Source organism: Thamnophis sirtalis, unplaced genomic scaffold, assembly GCF_051295495.1.
Source record: "Thamnophis sirtalis isolate CommonGarterSnake01/CBP01778 unplaced genomic scaffold, rThaSir2_p1.2 scaffold_9, whole genome shotgun sequence".
In the NCBI taxonomy this organism is placed as follows: Eukaryota; Metazoa; Chordata; class Lepidosauria; order Squamata; family Natricidae; genus Thamnophis; species Thamnophis sirtalis.
The window spans coordinates 68169316-68192654 of NW_028261389.1; the positions used below are offsets into that span (position 1 = coordinate 68169316).

The window sequence follows — 23339 nt, forward strand, 5'->3', positions numbered from 1 at the left end:
GGTGTATTATGCGATAGTATTTTGTCTGTTTGTATGCGAAAATCCCACAAGATCTTGACCATCTGATTTTCGGTGACTTTTTCAGGCTGATGTTCCCACCAGTTTGTTGCTGTTTTAATATTATAATTTTTGCACAAATTCCAATGGATCATTTGTGCTACTGAATTGTGCCGCAATTTATAATCAGTCTGCGCGATTATTATTATTATTATTATTATTATTATTATTATTATTGTTATTATATTATTATTATAATACAAAGAGCCTTTAGCTTCTTATTTGGAAGTATAATTTGAATTAGCTGCTGAGGAAACTCATATTTTATGCAGAGTTTAATTTTTTAAAATCTTGATATTTTACTTGTGTCATGTAAATAAAATAAAATTTGAATTGGGGTTACATTACTTTGTTCTCTGCCGATTCTTCTTGTAAATTTAAAAATAAGGACAAGAATATTTGTTGTATAGAAAGTTTTGTAGATTTTTTAAAATATATAATATTAGGGTAAGGAGAAACTTGCAAAAAAAGTAGTGTATCTCATTTTCACTATTCCGGAGTACTACAGTATACATAAGAAAGGATTTTCAGCTAGTTCCTGGAATAACTCAAACTAAACAAAGAATAGCTAAACTAGTAGTTAAAATAATCTTAGCAATATAGCCAGATGTGATAAGGAAACAACAGTAAATTTACAATTTCATTTCTTCATTGCTTTATTCCAAAAGTGAAATACCAAAATAATACTTACTTGGATCAGATTTTGAAAATGTATCTCTATCCAAAAGGTTCCTATTAATAAAACAAAATTGAATATTATTTTTTTAAAAAACATTTTACTCAAACTGCTTAAGACTGGAGGCTTTTAAGAAGAGACTGGATAACACTTTATCAGAAACAGTATAGGTCTCCTGAGAGCCGGGGGGGAAGGGGTTGGACTACATCAGCGGTTCCCAACCTTTCTGGTTCGGTGGACTGGCAGGGAGGAAGAAGGGATAGTTCCATGTCAGAGGCAGGTGTGTGTGCGCCACTTGCGTGAGTGCGCTCACTCACCACTTGCATGGTCTGGTTCTGAACAGACCACAGCCCAGGGGTTGGAAATGCTTGGACTAGATGACCTCCAAGATACCTTCCAACTCTGTTACTGTTACAAAGAAAAAGAGCTGTTTTACATCCATACCCAGAAAAGCAGAGTGGAAGTATCATGCCTGTCAAGGTTAAAATAAAGGCAAAATACACTTAAATTGCAGCTACCATATGGTCCAGCAGTTGGATAATGATACGGGGTCTTGTTGAGGAGAACGTATATGCTTGAAGCATATAGCAATGATAGGAAAGTGGCCTGAGGCCTGACGTCATGAGCACACTCCCTTCGGCTCTCACCACTTCTCCATGTCTCAGGGGCCTCCTGGTCGCCAACTCACAGTTGGTTTCTGGATCACTCTTTCTTGTCTCCTCCCCACTGATTCAAGGCTCAGGCGCCACCTGGTGGCCAACCAGTCTCTCTGCGCGCTGCTCGGAGTCGGAACCCTGTCCAGGGTCCTCCACTCTTCTTCCAGAGCCAACTCATAAGGCCCCTCGCTGTCGGAGTCTGTTTGCATCTCCAGCAGCTCCTGCTGGGCCACAACATACATACATACATACATGTTCTGTCCCCCACTTAGCCTGTTCCAAAACTAAAGTCACACAAAGCTTGCCAAAAGAAAGCCTTTATCAGTCTCGGCTCAGGCTGGCTGCGAGCCCAAAATAAACATAGATAAAGTCTCTTGCAAACAAAGGTTACGTGGCAGAATGCAGAAACAAAACTCTTACAGCACCAAGTTTTCAAGAAGCAAAATCACTTCTCCAAGTGTCTCACAAACTCAAACAGGAACGGAACTGAATTCTCCATAAACGAACGACGAACCACGAATGAACGATGAATGTTGACGTCTGCAACCAGGGTGTGGCACCATCAGTCCTTTTATCTCCAGAAGACGACACTAACGAGCCGCAACTGCATTGTTCTTCCTGCATCCCGACTCAACTCACAGCAAACTTCTGCTGAGTCACAAAACACACACACACACACACACACACACACACATATATATATATGTGCATATATATATATATATATATATATATATATATATACATACATACATACATACATACATACATACATACATACATATATATATATATATATATATATATATATATATATATATATATGCATTACTATCATTATTAATCATTTATTTGACTATAACTATTAGCACTTCATTTTATACGTAATACTCTAAATTTAACTGTTTAACTTAATTCTTAATTATACGTTTGCATTGCATCAGCCTGTAGATTTCCAGTAATAGTGCAGTCTATGTCTCTTGCCATTTGTAGCATTAATATTTTGATTACTTTCTTGGTAAGTCTTGTATGAACTTCTCTTCGTAAATTGTTGTTCATTTCGTATCTTATGAAAACTCGGGACCCTCCATCTGCTCCTTCCATCAGCTTGCCTTTGGGTATCACTGATGCTTCTGTCAAGATTTCTCTCCTTTCCTCCATCAATTTTTCTCTCTTTTCTTCTTCTATACTTTGAAATCTGGGGTAGAATTCCAGTTCTTCTATCTCCCCTTTCCATATTCCGCTCTTACCATTTCCAACCACGCTCAGTTTGTTGTCAGTATCCACAATTTTCTTATCTCTTTGGTCATTTTTTCTTCAATTTTTAGAACTCTGTCTTCCACTTTCTTCATTTGATAAACATCCTCAATTTTACCCTCGAGTTTTTCTGTTTTGTGTTCTATTCTCCAATCTCTTTTCAATTTTCTCTGTTACTACTAATAATTTTTGAATTTCAAACATATCATTTGCAATGTTAAAATTTATTTTTCCTGTTGCGCCATTCTTCCAACTTATAAACACTGCCACTATAGCATTCAAGACTTTTTGTTATATTTCAAGCAAGTTCATTATAATCTTTCAAGTCAAGGCTTCGTCTTCCCCCTAAACCAGCAGCTGATAAAACTACTGAAGAACACCTGTGTAAACAACCCATGTTCTTCCTGTTATCACTCTCAGTAAGCAAGCTGAAAAGCCTTGAAGTGTCAAATGATCAAAGAGAAAAAAAGAAAAACAATATTTCCAAGCCTCCAGCCTCTAAGTGGCAGTGTTACTTCTTTTCCCTCTATTGTTACAGCCCTCTTTATATTCCTCTTTATATCTTCTTTATATGCCAAACTTATTTTAAAAAATGCTTAAATGGACAAAGAAAAACAATCCAATCAATCTTTATAAAAAAGAAAAAGAGAATTTTAATCCATAGATATAAGAAGAATAAAAAATAGAAGAAAAACTAATCCATTCAGTTTTAAAAAATAGGGAACATTGCAAAAAATCCATCCGTGAAAAGAAAAAGATAAAAAAAGATAACACACTTAGTTGAATGTGGCTTAATTTCGCCGCTTTCTCTCTTCTGTCTTCAATTTTAATTTAGCTTTTTTTAGGGGGGATAGTCTCTTTTCTAATAATAAAATTTCCTCACCAATTCGACACACTTTCTCTTTCCGCTTTCTTTCCATTCTGGAGCTTTCACAACTTCAGCAGCTTCAAAGGCTGTGTTTCTGTCGTCGGAATAAGAGCTTCTCCTGGATCAATCAGGGACTTTGCAGCGTCCCTGAGATCAGCAGGACGTACTCTTTTCTATCACCAACTCTGCAAGATGGTTTAGGTCCAAAAGACCGTACAGTGGCAGAAATATTAACTGCGATCTTGGAGCTCCAAGATTGAACGTCGTGTCATCGCGACGTTAGCTCACTTCCCCGCCCCCGAAAAGGGGATTATTTCTGTGCCATTAATAAATCCACAAAGATTCGCCTAGCAGCCTTATTTTGGTAACCCAGTCTCTCCTCGGTGGGAGTAAGATTGTTTTCCACATGCAGGTTCAGTGCTAGGAACATGCAGATTAAGTCGCTCATATTCACTCTAGTGGAGCTCTTGGACTCATGGCTTTTCTAGAAGAGCAGGTGGCAACTGTGGCCAGGAGGGCCTTTGCACTCTTTAGGGTGGTGTGCCAGTTACATCCATTCCTGGATTGGGAAGCTTTGCTCAATCCTGGATTGGACCCTTGTGACCTCTTGTCTGAACTACTGCAATGTTCTCTATATGGGGCCTCCCTGTAGAATATTCAGAATGTTCAACTGGTACAGAATGCAGCTGCATAGATCCAAAAGGGTGTCAGAAATCTGACATGTGTAACAGCACTGCCTCATGAGTTGCACTAGATGCCAGAGTGTTTCTGAGTGCAATTCATGTAGCTGATGATCACTTTTAAAGTCCTTCAGGGCTTGGGGCAAGGTTATCTTAAAAGACCACTTTCTGCCAGTCATTTCTATACATTCAACTCAGGCAGGCAGGTTGGCCACATTGTACGCCCATCAGCCAAGGAATGTCAGAGGGTGGGAACCAGGAGACTTGCCTTCTATACTGTTACCTCTGACCCCTGGAATATTCTTCCCTCCAGATAACAGGATGATTGTTGGCCTTTTGCAAGGCAGTGAAGACTTGGTTATGTCCCCCGGATGTTCAATCAATAAAATGATCTCAAGGTTTTCTGGAATCCTAGAAGAGAGGATGCCATCCTCTCTTGGGGGAGGGGAGGGGGATGCTCTCGAAAGATAAAGTATCTAGAAAAAAAGGCAAGAGCACAATCCTCCAAAATGATGCTCTTCATAATCCTTTTTACAGAAAATGATTTCTGACGTAAATCTGGAGGCATATTAGAAATAGCAGAATGATTTGATGTTAACTCCAGAACTATATATGGTTTTCCTGCAGAAGAATGCTGATTCTTCTGAATCAGCAGATTATACTTTCATTGTGGCATGGAAAGCAACGTCCTTAAAAATAGGCAAGTAGACAACATGGGGAGGATATTAAAGTCAATTAGGCTGCCAACAGTCTTGAGGCTAGGGTCTACAACTGTATTATGCTAGCCATGTAGATGAACTTGATGTCTGGCAATCCTCACAGCTATAGAACAGTGTAGTCTTTAAGATTGGTGGACTTTTATCAAGATTAGTGGGAGTACAGATTGCAGTTAAATGAAACGAAGTTGTGAAATGAAATAGCTAGCAGGAAGTTCAGAACCCCATATTAGGTGTTACCAGTCTTATTAATCTGTCCTTTCTGAAGAGAAGGTCTTCAATTCTGGCCATAGCCTCCAGCTTAAATTCAGTGTAGTGAAGCAAGGCATAATGGCTCCAGGCAGTGGAAGAAAACATAACCTTGACTGTCTAGTCAGCAATGTCTTAAAACTCTTAAATGTATCACAAGTATCATAAATTAATACAGTTGTGTTTCAATTTAAAGGACTGCATATGTTTATATAGTGTGCATATGAGCATTTGGCCAAGACAGAACCTTGGGGTATCCATTGCATGCTTCCCTCCTTGTAGATGTACCGTATTTTTCGGAGTATAAGATGCATCTTTTTCCCCTCTAAAAGAGCGTGGAAATGTTGTTGCGTCTTATACACCAAATACAGCCCCTTTGGCCTCCTGAAGCACCATCCCGCATCCATTTTTGTGAAAAACCGGCAGTTTGTCAGCAAAATGGGAGTGTTTTTGCCTCCTCCCCACCCCCCAGAAGCACTCTGCAGACTTCAGCAGGATTGGGAGAAAGGAAAAATGCCCCTGTTTTGGTGAAAAATGGGGGAGTTTTTGCCTTATCTCAACTCTGCTCAAACCTGTAGAGTGCTCATAGGGGCCGGGGAAGAAAAAAACATCGAAATCTTGGTGCGTCTTATAGACTGGTCTTGGTGCCTCTTATAGTCCAAAAAATACGGTAGTTCTATTCACACTGTGAATTCATCTGGTAGTGGTGCTGATATAGGCTGTGATCTACTTTGATAAATGCCTTACTGAAGAGTCCATGTATTCTATATTCACAGCATTTCCTTGATTCAGTAATTTAGTCATTTATCGAAGAAGGTAATAAGATTTGTTTAGCATGATCTGTTTTTAACAAACCGATTGCTGACTTCCAGTAATTGCCTTATTCAAATCCTGTGCCTGATTATCTTTTCTTGGATTTTCCCAGGTATTAATGTCAAGCTGATTGATCTGTGGTTTCCTGGTTCCACATGTTCTCCTTTTTTAAAATTGGAGAATCACATCAGCTCGTTTCCAATCCTCTGTCAGTTCCCGCATGCTCCAGGAAAGATTTTGTTCAGTGATTCAGAGATCACATCTGCCATCTCCTTCAGAACCCTGAGATGTTAACCATCTGGTCCTGGAGATCTGAATTTGTCTAGAGTGGATAGATGTTATCTTACTAATTTTTTTGCCTCTTTTGAACTGCATTCCTGTTCTATCTTTGCTACTTTTGATAGATTGGACTTTTTCCCTCTTTTGTAACAAATGCAAAGAAGAAATTAAGTAGTTCCACTTTCTCCCTGCTGCCTGCTACCATCTTACGATTTTCTCACATTAGTGAACTGATCATTTCTTTGAGTTTCTTCTTATTCTTTACATACTTAAAGAAACTTTTTTTGTTATTTTTGGCATTTGTTGCAAGACTAGGTGAGCCTTAGCTTTCTTGACATCATCTTTGTAGATTTGAACTATTTGTTGGTATTCTGTTTTAGTTATGTACCCCACATTTTATTTTTTATACTTGCTCTTTTTGTCCCTCAGTTTCTTAGATAGTTTTTTGTGCAACCAGGCTGGTTTCATCTTGTGTCTCTTTTTTTCCTCTATGGTATTGTGTTTGATTGGTTTTTTTTTGTAATCTCATTTTTCAGTGTCTCCCAAACATCCTGAATTGTTTTTCCCTTTAAGATTTCCATCCTAATCTCATAGTTTGTTGAAGCCAGCTTTCTTTAAATCTAAAACAATGGATTGACTTTGTTAGATTATCTGTGCCTACATTATGTTGAATTCTAATATGACATAGTGACTCTTCCCCCAAAATTCTTCTACCCTTTCAATCATTACATCCCTATTAGTAAGTATGAAGTCCAGGATAGCTCATCCTCTATTTCCTTCTCTACCTTTTGGTTGACAAAATTGTCAACTAGACATGTCAGGATCTTGTTTGATCTACCAATTGGTGCAGAGTTTATCTCCCAGTTGATATAGCTGCTTGATGGGGCAGAAAATGTCCGTCGTTGGCGATTTCAAGATTCAAATTTCCCTCTTGTGGACAAGGCATACAACCATTTCCTTCCCTTTCTCAAAGAATTCACCACTTCCCCATCAAATCTCTATCCCCTTCTTGGCAATTTGATTAGGTTAAAAGAGACAAGAATCCAGTTCATATAAAATACTGCCCACTTCATCAGAATCTACCACCTCAAATAAATCTTTCATTGGAAGATGTGTCCCTTAATTGAACTTTGACTAACCACCATCTAACTTAGATAAAATTATGAATGATTTTCCTCTATAAAATATCTAGTAAAAAAGGTCACAGTTGCTAGCCAATGATTCACTTTGTCATTCATTAATAGGGTTATTACCGTGTTTCCCCAAAAATATGACTGGTTCTTATATTTTTTTGACCCACGAAATATGGCCTTAGGCTTATTAAAGGGGAGGGCTTATTGTTTTTCGGTTCCGGGCAGCTGCTCCCTTATGAGTGGGCTCCTGAAGAGCCGGGCACAGCCTCAGGGTCGAATGGCTGTGTTGTGCTGTCGCAGCAGCAACACAGCAGCCATGAGGTGACCGCACTCACAAGCAGTCACGTGGCAACCCCCCTTCCCAGCCAGGAACAGCGCTGATGATTGATCTAGCAGTATCTGGAAGGCATCAAGCAACGCGAGCGCCTGTTCACCGCCCTCCACCTCCCGCCGCTTGGCACCTTCAGACTGCCCCTAGGTGAGTGAATGGGCTCTGCATGGCTGGAGAGGGGTGTGTGTGCGTGAGCGGCTTTTCCACTCCCCTCTTGCGCGACTTGCAGGCTCACGATGCCCTTGGCTAACTCTACAGTACCTGCAGAGCCAGGACATCTCTGCTGTTGGTGCTGCCCACCGCTTGCTTTTTTTTTTTTTTTTTTTGGCTTTCAAAGCACGGAGGATGGATGCTGCTCTGGGAGTACACTCCATGGTTGTGGGCTGCAGGGCATACAACCATAGAGCGTACTCCCAGAGCGGCATTCGTCCTCCGTTGCGGCTTCCAAAGCACGGAGGTAGGCTACTGCTCTGGGAGTACGCTCTATGGTTGTACGCTACCATAGAGCGTACTTCCAGAGCGGCATCCGTCCTCCATGCTTTGAAAGCCAGGAAAAAAAAAAAAACAAGTGGCAAGCGGCGCTAGCAACAGAGATGCCCTGGCTCTGCAGGTACTGTAGAGTTAGCCAAGGGCATCGTGAGCCTGCGAGTCGCACATGTGGGGAACGGAAAAGCCGCTTGCGCAATCCCCATCTCCAGCCATGCAGAGCCCATTCACTCACCTAGGGGCATTCCGAAGGCGCCGAGTCGCGGGAGGCAGAGGGCAGTGAACAGGCGCACGCATTGCTTGGTGCCCTCCGGGTACTGCTATATCGGTCAGTGGTGCTGTACCCGGCTGGAAAGGGGGGTTGTTGGGCGGCTGCTTGCAAGTGTGGTCACCTTATGGCTGCTGTGTTGCTGCTGCGACAGCACAACACAGCCATTCAACCCTGAGGTTGTGCCCGGCTCTTCAGGAGCCCGCTCACAAGAGAGCAGCTGCCCGGCAACCTCCCCACTCATCAGCTGAGCACAGCACCACTGACCGACTTAAGAGGTACCCCGAAAGCACCAAGCAAAGCGAGCGCCTTTGCCCCCAACCTCGTTCCCATGGCTTGGCGCCTTTGGGATACCACTAGGTCGGCAAGCGGTGCTCTGCCTGGCCGGAGGGGGGGATTGTCCAGGGGGCTTATTTTCGGGGGGTGGGCATATATTTTTGCCCACGCAAAAAATGTGGCAAGGCTTTAGTTTCAGGACAGGTCCTATTTTCAGGGAAACATGGTATTACTGGATGGTATTTTGCAGTCATGAAAAGAACATAACAAATATGTATGCTTGTCACTCTTACTGTCACAGTATATAGTCAAACCTGAGTTTCAGCAGGCCGTAACTTTTTTAGTTACTTTTCTGGTTCTTCCCCTAAGAATTGGATGGGGTGAAGCTGGAGCTGAGTGATTGTAAATGTTGATGTACTGAATGTTGTTTAGAAGCTGGGATTTTATTTATTTTATTTGGACATTGGTTTTATTACTTTTCTTTGTTTTTTATTATTGTTTTTGTGAGCTGCCCAGGGCAGCCAATTAAACCTTTAAAAAAAAAAGTAAATACTGATTTATATCCATACTTATCCATAATTACTATATATTATAATTATACTAGCATTGCTTTAGGTGTTTTTATGTCATTTATCTCCTAGAGCAAGTAAATAAATTAAGTATAATACTTATATTAATGAAAAGGAGAGACTGCTGGGAGTAAACCTGTCTAATGCTTTTTTCAATTTACATTTTGAACCATAAGCCTTTGAACACAATACAATACAATTTTATTCTAAGTAATTATATTGTAATTTTTTGGTACGATCCTCTCAGGACTATCTCATGTGCAAACATTTTAAGCAATAAAGATGCTTGGTTATTTATTCAGCCTCTATAGTTACCCAACTTGCAAACCGCTCTAGGCAGCTCACAAATTCAAAAATATGTAAATTTAAAAATTACAAATTTAAAATCAATTATAAAAACAATACTAATCAAAAGCAAATATCAGATTGGTAACTGAGGACACCAGCCAGCATACTATATTCACTCACTGCTCATGGAAACAGATAGGTCTTTAGTGTCTTACTTAGCCAATAGGCCAGGCCAGGTTTCACAAAATTTCTTATGTGCTGCATATACTAATAGCAAATTAACATGCAGCTTCAGAAAAAGTGCCATTATGTAGGGTTTCATTTTTAACCTCCTTTACTATTTACTCAGGATACTCCACCAAAAACAGAGACAGATAATGTGCTTAACAATTCAAGCAATAGTTAAGAACTATTTAAGAAAATAATTTTCTTACCTACTTAAGAAAACTGTGGAATAGGCAGAACAGAAAAACCCAGTTGCACTTAAATATGCCATTCAGAAATGTTCCATGGCTAAGAATGACATTTGTGAGAAGCCTTCCTCTACTATCTGCATATTTACATATCAAGCTTTTGCTTTTTCTCTCTGTTCCCTGAGGCTGCTACACAGCAGCTTAAGAAACAAAGAATATCACCAGGAAAAGGATTTTGCATGAGGATATTGTATGAATACCTCCCATAAAATATTGCCATATATATGGAAATCCTTTTTTGTAATATAAACACAATAACCCAAGATCATGCAAATGCTTTAGAGTTTACTTGGGAATGAAAATCAGTAAGATAAAATTTATTCAAAGGACTGAAAATTCACCCACTGAGCAGAAATGATGGTCATTAGGAAGGCTAAATGACTACAAGATTAGAATTTGCAAGAGATAGGAAGGATTTAGATTAAAGGGCTAACAAATACATACTATAAATGGGGACCTGGCTTCACTAAATAACACATTTTTAGATAACCTAAAAATTGTGTTGACTATATATTCAACAGCTATTCCGCTTCAAGAGAAAACTGCCAAATTTATTCTGAGTAAAACTACAATTTCAGTGAAATAGGAAAACTGACAAATATGCCATAGATATTCAATCTAATGCATATAAACTGCAAGAAAGAAAAATAAGATCAGTTTTGATACAATAAAGACATGATAAAATCTATGCCAGGGATTTCTCAGTGCCAGTTTGTGACTTCATGACTTGTATGCCAAATAAGTATGTTATTCATGAATCACATTTATTCACATTTGACTACACAATGTGAAAAGTGATAGCGAATACAATAAAAATGTAGAGGAGTTGAGATGGGAAAGATGCTATTATTAATCCATTGTCACCCTAAACCACTTCAACAAGCAGCCAAGTTGTCCAAGTTGCTGGAGTAAGGAGTTAATTAAAATAGTTTAAGAAACATAGAATTCACAAGATTACTGAATGCGTTGGGGTAATTTTCAAAAGGACAAGCTGAACAACTATAGTGAGGCTTAGTCTTGATATAGAATGACAATATAAAATGGATCCTTGATATTATCACTTCTGATTCTTTTCATTATTGCTTCATTATTAAAGTTCAGAGCATCCATGAAAAATAAATCAGATCAGGAGATGATTAGAATCCACCTATGAAAATCTATATGAGGTTGACTGAAAATAGCTTGGAATATTTTGAATGTTCCTTTGCTAGTTAATACTGTACCTTTTAGTTACTGCCCAGAAAAATTATTTTATATGATTAGGAAACTATTGCTGTAATATCATCCCCTATAAATTTTGGAACCCATATACAATTCCTTCATTTAAAGATGACACTGTACCTATCTGGAGGCCTCCACTGATGTAAATAGTAAAATAGTAAATTACTCTATGTATTTGAACATTAAGGTTATTACATCTAAGGTTAACAAAAATTTAAGTATAATGGCATATTATCTTCTAGGGACAAGTGTCGCAAATGTTTAGGATAGGGAGTGCATTTGAATTTTTTAAAGTATATTTATTTTTAAATTTAAAAAATGAAAATAGGGTGTGTTGTTGCCTTTAAGTTACAATCTGGAAATTCAAGTCCTAAGCCCTATGCTAATATTCATTTTTCTATCAGAAATAATCCAAATCAATGATATGGGAAAAAATAAGGTCAGAATTATTATCAAACTACATAAATCTTAGGAACACAAGAAAAAAGCTGAGGAACAGGAGCTCAAGATAGCCAGTCCTGTGAGCTGAGACTGAATTGAAAGACTGGGGACGATTACCAGGGAGGCGTGTCTTCAGAATTTCAATTCAGTCAATGAGCTAGCAGGCTAGAATAATCCATCTTGGATTCTTCCGTCGATAACATGGAGAACAGTTTGCAATGGGAATATACTGAGGGAGGGAGAGGTTTTAACTACAAATATAGACCAAACCCACAGCAAGAACCAAAGACATGAATTAATTATTTCACTTTACATGAGAAAATCCCTATATTTAATAGTAATTATTAATTAATAATAGTAATAGTAAATGGAAAGAGGGACACATATCTAGGACAGAATACCAACAACTAGCTCAAAACTGCAAAGATGAAGTCAGGAAAACTAAGGCTTAGAATGAAGTAAGAGTTGCAACAAATGTCAAAAATAATTTTTAAAAGTTTCCTTCCACACATAAAAAAGCAAGGAAAAAGATCAAGGAAACACTCAATCCACTAATGGGAGAAGATGGCAAGGAAGTAATCGGTATTAGAGAGAAAGCAGAACTGCTTAATTATTTGCATCTGTCTTCACACAAAAAGAAAATACAACCCAACTTACCCAAAACAAAGCTATAAAAGACATACTAGAAATACAAATTAAAATGAGCAAGAAAAAGATAAGAGAATACCTGACCTCTCTAGATGGATTCAAATCACCAAGTACTGATGGATTACATTCCAGAGTTCTGAAGGAATGGGGAGATGTGTGACCTCAGAACCATTGTACCATATCTTTCAAAGTTCTTAGAGTACCAGGGAACTTATCTGAGGACTGGAAAAGAGCTAATGTGGTTCCCATCTTCAAAAAAAAAAGTGGGGGGAGACCCCAGAACCAGGAAACTACAGATCAATCAATCTGACACAATATCTAGAAAGTTCCTGGAAAAAATAATCAAGCAACAAATCTGCAAACACCTAAAGCAAGCAAAATTATAACTGAAAACCAACATGGCCTCATCAAAAACAGATTATGCCAAACAAATCTTATTTCATTCTTTGACAAAGTGAGTAAACTAGTGAACCAGTGAAATGCTCTGGACATCGTATATTTGAATTTCAGTAAGGCATTTGACAAAGATCACAACCTACTGTTTGGTAAGATAGAAAAATATGGGATAGACAACACCATCACCAGATGGATTTGTAACTGACTAACAACATGTAGCCCTTAACGGAATTACATCGACATGGAAGGAGTAACCAATGGAGTACCCCAAGGTTCTATTTCAGGCCCAGTACTCTTTTATGTCTTCATAAATGATTTAGATGAGGGAATAAAAGGGGAACTCATCAAATTTGCAGATGACACTAAGCTGGCAGGAATAGCCAACGCTCCAGAAGATAGGCTCAAGATGGATTTCATCAGACCTGAAGACTGGGGCCTATCTAACAAAATGAAATTCAATTTAGAGAAAAGTAAGATTTTACACTTAGGCAAGAAAAACCAATTGTATGGGTACAGATTAGGTGAAACCTGGCTCAAGTGCAATAAATGTGAGGGATCTTGGGAGTCCTAGTGGACAATCACTTAAATATGAGCCAGTAGTATGCAGCAGCAGTCACAGAGGCCAAAGCAACACTACAGAAGGGTAGAATCAAGAACACATAAAGTATTAGTAATACTTTATAAAGCCTTGGTAAGGCCACACTTGGAATACTGCATCCAGTTTTGGTCACCACAATATAAAAAAGATGTTGAGATTCTGGAAAGAGTGCAGAGAACAGCAACAAAGATGATTAGGGGGTTGGAGGTTAAAACGTATGAAGAATGGTTGCAGAAATTACTGTATTTTTTGGAGTATACATTGCCCCAGAGTATAAGACACACCAAGGTTTTGAAGAGGTAAATAAAAAAAGGTAGATAGAGGGATAGAGAGGGAGAGAAAGAGAGAAAAATACAGTAGGTAGATAGGGAGGGAGAGAGAGAGAGAGAGAGTAGTTAGGTAGATTGGTAGATAAAGGGGAAGAGAGAGAGAGAGAGAGAGAGAAATACACTAGGTAGGTAGGGAGAGAGAGAGTAGGTAGGTAGTAGAGGGATAGAGAGAGAGAAATAGAGAGAGAGAAAAATACAGTAGATAGGTAGGGAGAGAGAAAGTAAGTAGGTTAGTGTTGTGGCCTGGCAGGAGCTGTTGGAGCTGCCACTAGACTCCGACAGCGAGGGGCCCTATGAGTCAGCCCTGGAGGATGTGGAGGACCCTGGACAGAGTTCCGACTCCAAGCAGGGCGCAGAGAGACTGGTTGGCCACCAGGTGGCGCCTGAGCCTTGAATCAGTGGGGAGGAGACAAGACAGAGTGATCCAGAAACCAACTGTGAGTTGTTCCGGGATGCACGCCGTCGAAGGGCTACTCGGCGGCAAGAACAACTACGTAATTACAGGAGGTAATTACATTCAGCTGATGGTCATTAAGCTCCTCTCCCAGACTATAAAAGAGACTGCTTGTGCCACGCCCTTCTTGCAGAAGTCAACGTTTGGGACTAAAGAGAAACGAACTTGGCAGGCTGGATTGCTGCCAGAGTTTGTTTGCATTGCTGCCAAGGTTTCTCGGACTTGCTGCCAAAATCCTTATTGGTTTGTTTATTTGGCTTTCAGACACCGAGAGTCTGGGCTTGCTAATTAAAGGACATTCCATTTTATGCTTGTCTCAGCTTTCGTTACTGAACAGAAAAGGGGGTCAGAACAGGTTTGTAAGTAAAGGGATAGAGAGAAAGAGAGAAAGAGAGAGAAATACAGTAGATAGGAAGAGAGAGAGTAGGTAAGTAGGTAGATAGAGGGAGAGAGAGAAATACAGTAGATAGGTAGGGAGAGAGATTAGGTAGGTAGGTAGATGTTTCCAGGTGTATTTATCCATGAAGGAAATCGCTGACAATCTGCAGCACCTAAGATTTTGTTTCTGCTGGCATAGCACTTGATCAATGTAATTCTCATCAATCACTCTAAGGAGCTTTCCAAAAGGGAAAAAAAAAGTTTTTGCACTCTTCAAACCTCCCCAAAGCAGCAAGTTTTTCGCAAAAATGGTTCTGTTTTTTCCCCCCAAAAAGGCATGAATAGCCTTGGGGAGGGGGGTTGCAGAGTACTCCTGGGGGAGTGCCCCCCCCAAATGAGCAAAAAAAACAGCCTGTTTTTTGCTAAAATGAGCCCGTGTTTTGTCAAAAGAAATTGCATGCATAGCCTTATGGAGTGTTCCTGGGGGTGGGGGAATTGAGCAAAAAAACAGCTCATTTTTCACTCATTTCTGCCTTCCCCAGACCCCAGGAGCCCTCTGAAAGCCTCCATAAGTCTATGCATGGCTTTTTTGGTGAAGGAGGCAGGGCTTCAGGAGGCAAAAAATGTTGTATTCCGTGTATAAGACGCACCCAGATTTTCAGCCTCTTTTTTGAGGAAAAAGGGTACGCCTTATACTCTGAAAAATATGGTAGGTATGTCTAGTGAATAGAAGGTGTAGGGGAGACATGATAGCATTGTTTCAATATTTGATGGGCTGCCACAAAGAGGAGAGAGTCAGCTTATTTTTCAAAGCAGCATAAGGAAACACAAGAAACAATGGATGGAAACTAAACAAGGAGAGAAGCAACCTAAAACTAAGGAGAAATTTCCTAATGGTGAGAACAATTAACCAGTGGAATGGCTTGCCTTCAGGAGTTGTGGGTGTTGGAGACTTTTAAGAAGAGACTGGACAGCCATTTGTCTGAAATGATATAGAGTCTCCTGTTCAAGCAGGGGATTGAACTACAAAATCTCCAAGATCTATTCCAACTCTTTTATTTATGTTCTATGTTCTAAGCAATAATCAGCCTTATTGTCTCTGCTGTTCCTATGGAACAGATTTTTAGAAGAAAAAACAAAAGGTATGCATTCTTAATAAATAAATACTACATGGTTTAATAAAATCCCAATGAACTATTTATTATGGCATTCATATACTAATTTGTTACATTTATTTATTGATTTGCTAATTTACCGCCCATCTTGCTATGGAGTTACTCTGTTAAAAATGTTAAATACTCAGAAATATGAATATTCCTAGGTCTAATTTCAGCCTCTCTAATTCATCTCTGAAAGTTAAATCTGAATAACACACACACATACATGTATACGTATGTACACACACGCACACACGCACACACACACACACACCAGGGAGGAGAAATAGTTCTTGACATACATCCACAATTGAGCTCCAGATTTCTATTGCTAAACAAGGCTGTTGTTAAGTAAATTTTGTCCCATTTTACTACCCTTCTTGCTATTAGTTATTAAGCGAATCACTGCAGTTGTTAAATCAGTAACATAGTTGTTAATAAAATAAGGCTTCCCCATTGATTTTGCTTGTCAGAGGTTGCAAAGGGAGATTACATGAACCCAGGACATTTCAACCATTATCAATACATACCAGTTGCCAAGTGCCTGAATTTCTATCACATGACCATAAGAATGCTGTAACAGTTGTTAAGTATGAAAAATGGTCATGTCACTTTTTTCAGTGCCATTATAACTTTGAATGGTCACTGAATTTGTAAGTTATCTGTACACATGAACAATAAAACTGGTAATATTATTTGTTCTATTAACTATTTCACTCATGAACACTTAATCAGAAAACCAAACTACTTAATGATTCTGTCATAGACTCTACTGGTCAGGATGCTTTCCCTCTACTGAAATAATACATTCTCAAAATCCTTATATTCAAGTGTATAAAACATTCTAGAGCAGAAAGCTCAATATAATATACACAGAACCTGAGATGCAACACATTGATTTGATTTTCAATTGAAAATGAGAGTGAAAATCAAAAATATTATATAAAATCATATATAGTCATAATAAACATGCAAGATACTGTAGGTTAAAGAAGTAAGGGCTGGTGCTGAAAGCCAGATTATTAAACCTAGCACCAGGCAAAGCATATTAGTATTTCCTTAGGCAGACTTCAGCTTTATAGTGCGTAACTGATTATTCAATAGGGCACATAAAGACATTATAATGGCCAGCCTGCTTACTGAGTGAGCAATAAAAATAATTCAACAAGGAAGCCTCCAAATGATTTTCAGAAAGACATGTTAAAATCATGTTAACTTATAACAGTGAATGAATGTGAATGGAATCAAATCATTTATAATACAGAATTATACACATAATAAATATCCATCACATTATACTATAAAAACAGCAATTTAACTACAAAAGGGAGCATACTGTCATAGGTTAAGCAATCTAGCCATCTCATCTCAGAGCAAGATTTACTCATGATAAAACTTTACCTATGTTTGATACTAAAGTGAAAGTCTTAATCCGTTTTAGGATTATGCAAGCACCTAAACTTTTGATGATTACATAAACATTCTAACCTAGTATTCTTGATAACAATAAAAAGGGTGTTTGTCACTGACTTTTCTTCTTTTTTACTTTATAGTCTAATCTACAGTTTTAGGAACTTAGAACTGTTTGCAAACAAAGTACAGCTGCTCCTACAAAGACAATATTAGTAAAATGACAAACCACTGGACAAAATTAAATATTTAACAATAAGTAGAGAGCTACAGCACAGGCTTGTGTACTGATAAATGTAACTTGATTTCTGCAGCCATACAGAAAACTACTTGGAAATTTCCTCCTCTACTTTCAGTCTTTAGACTTGTTTCAACTACCCTGCATGAAAAACCAGGAAATGGCCATTGTCCAACATTCTATACAATCTTTTGACTTTATTTCACAGTGGTATCATTCCATCTCCTATGTTATAAACATAAGAAAAATCTAAGTTAAAAAAAACAAAGGTAAAGTATCTCTTTCCTTGAAATCAAGACACCTCTAAAAGTGTATAGACCAATGTTTGCCTTTCTATCTGATGCAAAAAATATTTTACACTCCTAGAGCATATTTCACATTTCCTATTTTGAGAGAGACATGCTAAAAAACCTGGTACATGCTTTGCTATTAAGTGCATTACTGAAAACAAAATGATCTAGAAGCATGTAGAGAATCTAAATGTCAGAGTGTGTATAAAATGCTCTGTACTCATTCCCACAATGTAGATTTCCTCTCTCCAAAACAGAAAAGGTCAAAAACATTCCACTACATGTAGTCCTTGACTTACAATCATTTGTTTAATGATTGCTCAAAGTTACAGTGGGATTGAAAAAAGTGACTTTATGACCACTTATGACTGTTGCAGCATCATCCCCGGTCACATGATCAAACTTCAGGTACTTGGCAACCAGCATGTATTTATGATAATTGCAACATCTTGTAGTCCTAGGGAGCTTCTGACAAGCAAAGTCAATGAGGGAAACCAAATTCTCTTAACAATCATGTGATTCACTCTAATGATTCACTTAACAATCATGGAACAACCATGCTAAAATGGGGCATAATTCATTTAACAACTGTCTTACTTAGCAACCAAAATTTTGCGCCCAATTGTGGTCAAGGACAACCTGTATATTCTTTCCAATCAAGTTGCCACATTTTGCTACGCAGAAAAAGAAGGGAATGGTGTATCACACCATGTATAAAATACTGATTCAATCCCTCATTTAATAGCTCTTTGGATACCCCAATCCCCAATAATACAGCAATTGGACAAATTTTTTCTAAACAGATTGGCTATGGTGGGACATTTACTAGGAATTACTATCACAAGGATAGGTTTTTACCTCTGATATTACATTTGCATCCTCTGAATATACCCACTCACAACAAGCTTAAAAAAAAGTTTTCTAATTTTCATTTTTCACGTAAACTTAAGTGCTACATAAGCGAATTCTGAAAGTTCTACCATGCAGAGACAGATCAGCTCTTTTCCACTTTCTAAAAGTCAGCTCCTGTGTAGTAAAAATCTTTTAGGCACAACCAAAATCTCCTTTGTAGGATCCCACAACCTTTCAAATGAGAATTAGAAATCATGGAAGCCAGGGATAGAAAGAGGGCAGAGATAATTTACTGATAGCTTTTGGTGTAACTCATCAAAAGGGGTTAATAAATCAAACAGATTAGTTTGATCTAATTAGTTAACTCTATAGATTATGTACACAAAAGCAGAGAAAGTACAATACTATGCTGGACTTACAACCATTTATTTGTAACCAATCAAAGTAGCAACAGCACTGAAAAAAGTGACATTGACTTTTACTGTACCTTTTAACACACTTTTAACTATTACAGCATCCACATGGTTCCATGATTAAAATTCAGATGCTTGGCAACTGGTTTATATTTATGACAGTTGCAGTGTCTGGAGATCATGCATTCACTTTTGTGATCTTCTAATGAGCAAAATCAATGGGAAAAGCAGGTTAATTTTACAACTGTTTTACTAATTTAACAACTACAGTGATTCACTTAACAACTGTGACAAGTAAGGTTCCACATAAAAAGGGGCAAAACTCAACTGTCTCATTTAGTAACATAAATTCTGGTCGTAAGTCAAGGGCTATCTATATATGTATATCTTTTCTTGGATGAAGGAATAGAAAAACCAAATAATAAAAATGAACAAATAATGTTTTTAAAGGGCATCATATTTTGATCTAAGAAGAAGGCTGCCATGAAATGCATCAGACAATTAATTAGAATGCGAATGTTAAAACATGCTGAATCTATCAAACATTATGGATCACATAATTTTTCTACATCCTCCAAATTGGTATTGATTTGCTATATCAGTCTATTTCTAATGCTCTTTATTAACATGTGTCCCATCATCTTTTAAGTAGCAACATTTACTAAAGCCATTGACAATGAACTATTCCTTCAAATTCTTCTGTACCAGTTTTAAAGATATTAAAGGAAATTGTTTCCACATTTCCAATGTGGAAATGCCATCATAGTGAATAGCTTATTCAATGTCACATAAGCTTGAATGTAAAATTTCTGTTTTGTGTTCTCTGTTGAACAGTCTTCTTCCATTTATAGCTATCACGAATTCCTCCAAAGAAAGGCCATTTCCCCAAACAATTGGAGGAAGTTATATATCTATAATGAAAGAATGGTTGAAAATTAACTGCTACAACAAATGAAGTCTGATTTCAGAGCTTTTCCAAAATCTGGAATCACATTTTCCCAACATCATAAACTGGTTGCTGCATTCTCTTGCTTATACAAAAGAACCAAACCTATTACCTATATTGCAAACAGCAGAATAATGCCATTCTGTGTCTAGTGCAAAATGAAACTAGTGCAAATTTTTTTACAAGTATTCAGAAATGAGAAAAAAACAATTCAATTCCCATTTAATTTTATTCATTATAAAGGCCTCTGAAAACGAGATAACCATACTGGCATAATATCTTTAAAAAAGCCAAGACATTCTGGAAACAAAAATATGAAGTCTTTTCTCTAAATTTTTAAACCATAAGAAGTGACCATTTTCTTCCTTCAACTGCTAGCTTTAATACACATGTTACAATTCTTTATTAAAACTTCAGAACATGTATATCTAAAATTTCCTAATAAAATAAGGAAGGAAACAACATTAAAGGCAATGAATATTGGTTTCATAATGCACAATACCAATTTTCTCGTCTCCTTAATCACCATGCAGGAAGAAGCAGAGTGAGTAGAATGGAAGGGAAATCTGACTACTCCTTTTCTAGTAACAGAATTTCAAACAATTCTCTTGAAGATACATAGAAGCTATATATATAGTTTGATTGATCGAGCTCCAAAGGAAAATTGGAATATGCATTACTATTGGCATGTTTGGTCAGAGATAATAAAGTCAGTATGTTCCACTTGTTAACACATTGTAAAAATCAATAATATGGAGCTTAAGATAAAGGGGGCTTTTATATCTTCTGCATGTTTTGACCCCTCACATCCTGGACATAAATTGTTTCAACTTCTACCCTCAAAACGACAGTATAGGGCACTGCACGCCAGAACAACTACTAGACATAAGAATAGTTTTTTTCCTGAATGCCATCACTCTGCTTAACTACTAATTCCCACAGCACTGTCAATAATTTACTAAGACTGCATTACTATTATTCTTCTCTTCCTTCCTAGTATCTATCTCTCCCACTTATGACTATAACCATGTTGCTTGTATCTTTCAATTTATATTGTTTTTATTTGTTTCCTAATACAATTTGATAGCTATAGTAACCTTGGCTATCACTAAGTGTCATATCTTTTTATTCTTGAGGAATGTATTTTATTCTCCTTATGTACACTGTGGGCATAGGCACCAAAGACAAATTCCTTGTGTATCCAATCACACTTGGCCAATAAAGAATTCTATTCTACTCTTTTCTATTTTACCAAGAAAAGGTTCACACAGACTTTAGTTACAGGTACATTTGACATTTGACATTTATTAAGATTTATAGGCCGCCCTTCTCCCTGAGGGGACTCAGGGTGGCTTACAACCACAGGGAAGGGGGTGCAATAATAAAAAACAAACAGTGAGTAAACTAAATAATTAATAAAACACAACTTGCATTCAACAGTCAACAGTCAGGTACAGTGCCAACCAGATCAACTGAGTGAAAAGGAGGTTGGAAATGTGCATTTGTTATCAGCCTTGTAGAGCTGAACAAATTTAACAACTTTTCAGCATGAAGGAAGTAAAACCCTTTGCTGGATGTCGAAATAGGAAATCCTAAGCAAAGACCGACGCCAGAAGCATTTCCTACTCCAAATACCCGACATCAAGCCCAAGAGTAGCCTTCCTTTTAAATTTAGCACCCCACCCTTTTCCCCTCTCCACTCTCCCGTATTTGATTGTTAGTGGCCTTGTGGACCTTTTGACACTGAGAAGCACAGGGAAACCCTTAAGCCACAAGTCTCCTGCTGTGAACCGCCTGGCGGGGGTGCGCGTTACATACACCCCCACCCTCTGTCCGGATTGTACAGCGCAGGAATTTCACACCCCACGAACTTTCACCAGGTTGTGTGTGTCTTTGTGGGGAGGGAGGGGCCGGTGCCAACCGGAGCGTCACGGCGGGTCAGGAAAATCACCGACACACGCAGAAAAAGTCTGCGTCGAGGAACCTCCCGCACCCAACCCACTCGGGGGATTCGTGGGGCGGGTGGCTCCCGTCTTGGCTGTCGTGGGGTTGAGGAAAGCCCAACACCCAGCAGGGAAAAGGGGAAAAGAAAATATAAGACGCTACTCCGACGGTTGCGACCCTCCCAAGCGGCCAGATAAGCAAAAGCAGATTTTCCGTTCACACGTTCGCTCGCTCGCTCGCCCCACAGAAACGCGTGGTGGGTCCACTCCCCCGACCCTTTTGTCCCGTCCAGGAACGGGAAACGCCTCCAGAGAAACGCACCTCACAACCCCCCCCCCCCTTTTCCTCTCCTCCTTCGCCTCACCTGCAAGACACGGAGATCTCCACCCGGGTGGCCGGGACGTTGGCGCTCACCGCGTTAAAATCCCCCACGGACGCCATATTCCCGTAGCTCTCCAGCTTGGGCAGCTGCCCCAACAGTTTTTCCGGACCGAACATGTGGGGCCAAAAGGCGGGGCGAGGCGTGGGGCGGGGGGGAGAAGGTGGTGCTAACGGAATTTAGCGGGCAGGCACAGAGCGCAAGCTGCGGAGAGGGGCGGGGAGGAGGCGGAGGAGGGACGGAGCGGCTTGGTGAGGCGCGCGGGTCTGTGAACGCCGAACGCGGACTGCCTGGCAGGGACAGCGGGCGCGAGGGAACGGAGTGGGTTCGTGACGTCACCGCCTTCGGGAGACGTGCGTGAACGTGCCCCCCCCCTCTTTCCCCTGGGTATGCTGGAGGAGTCGGGGGGGGGGTCTCTCACTTGGCGGTTGGAATTTGGCGCGAAGCCGTTTTTTTGCTCTGTTTCTTGAGGCGGCGAGAAGCGGGGGGGGGGGGAGGAGAAGGAATCTCCAGATGAGGTGAAGATGCGCGTTTCCCGCAAAGTTCAAGTATTGTTTGTACTACGTGGCAGACGTGACTCAGCGAGGCACTTGATACTGAGGGAAAGTTTAATTTAAAAAAAAACCCAAAACAGTCACAAGAAACCAACGAGTTAACAAACCTGTCAACCCATCCCCACGTCGCGGCTTTCCTTAAGGCTACTAGTGAACTAGTAGTACTGGTGAACATTCACATAGTCATTGCGGTTTATTTAGGCTACGAGGCGAAGTCCATCCTGGTTGCGGCGATTAAGCCGGGTTCCCCCCCCCCCACTCATCCTGCTGGGTGTTGGGCTTTCCTCAACCCCACGGGCCGACAGCCAAGACGGGAGCCACCCACCCCACGATCCCCCGGGTGGGTTGGGTGCGGGAAATCTTGGACGGTGTGCGCGTCAGTGGTTTTCCTGACCCGCCGTGACGCTCTGGTTAGCACTGGGCCCTCCTCTTCCCCACACAACATGGTGAAAGTTCGTGGGATGTGAAATTCCTGCGTTGTGCAATCCGGAAAGAGGGCGGGAGTGTTTGTGACGCGAACCCGCCAGGCGGTTCACAGCAGGGAACCTATGACTTTTAAGAGGTTGCCCTGTGCTTCCAAGTGACAAAACGACCACAAGTTAATCGGGTCCGTGCA

The 23339-nt window shown here is 39.5% G+C and overlaps 1 protein-coding gene across 3 annotated transcripts in view; it reads right to left on the minus strand.

The window, feature by feature from the left end:
• The window catches only part of LOC106550293 (copine-8), a 64331-nt gene extending 41996 nt beyond the window's left edge, over positions 1 to 22335 (minus strand). Inside the window, exons 1-2 of one of the 3 annotated variants that reach the window (XM_014068177.2) lie at positions 22155 to 22335; positions 749 to 789 (exon numbers count right to left, since the gene is read on the minus strand). In XM_014068177.2, coding sequence (XP_013923652.2) covers positions 749 to 789; positions 22155 to 22288 — 175 coding nt within the window. In that variant the 5' untranslated portion in view covers positions 22289 to 22335. Of the gene's footprint in view, positions 1 to 748; positions 790 to 21277; positions 21628 to 22154 lie in introns of those variants that run through there. The other 2 variants (XM_014068178.2, XM_087722178.1) reach the window with 2 other exon arrangements.
• Positions 22336 to 23339: the final 1004 nt, after the last annotated feature.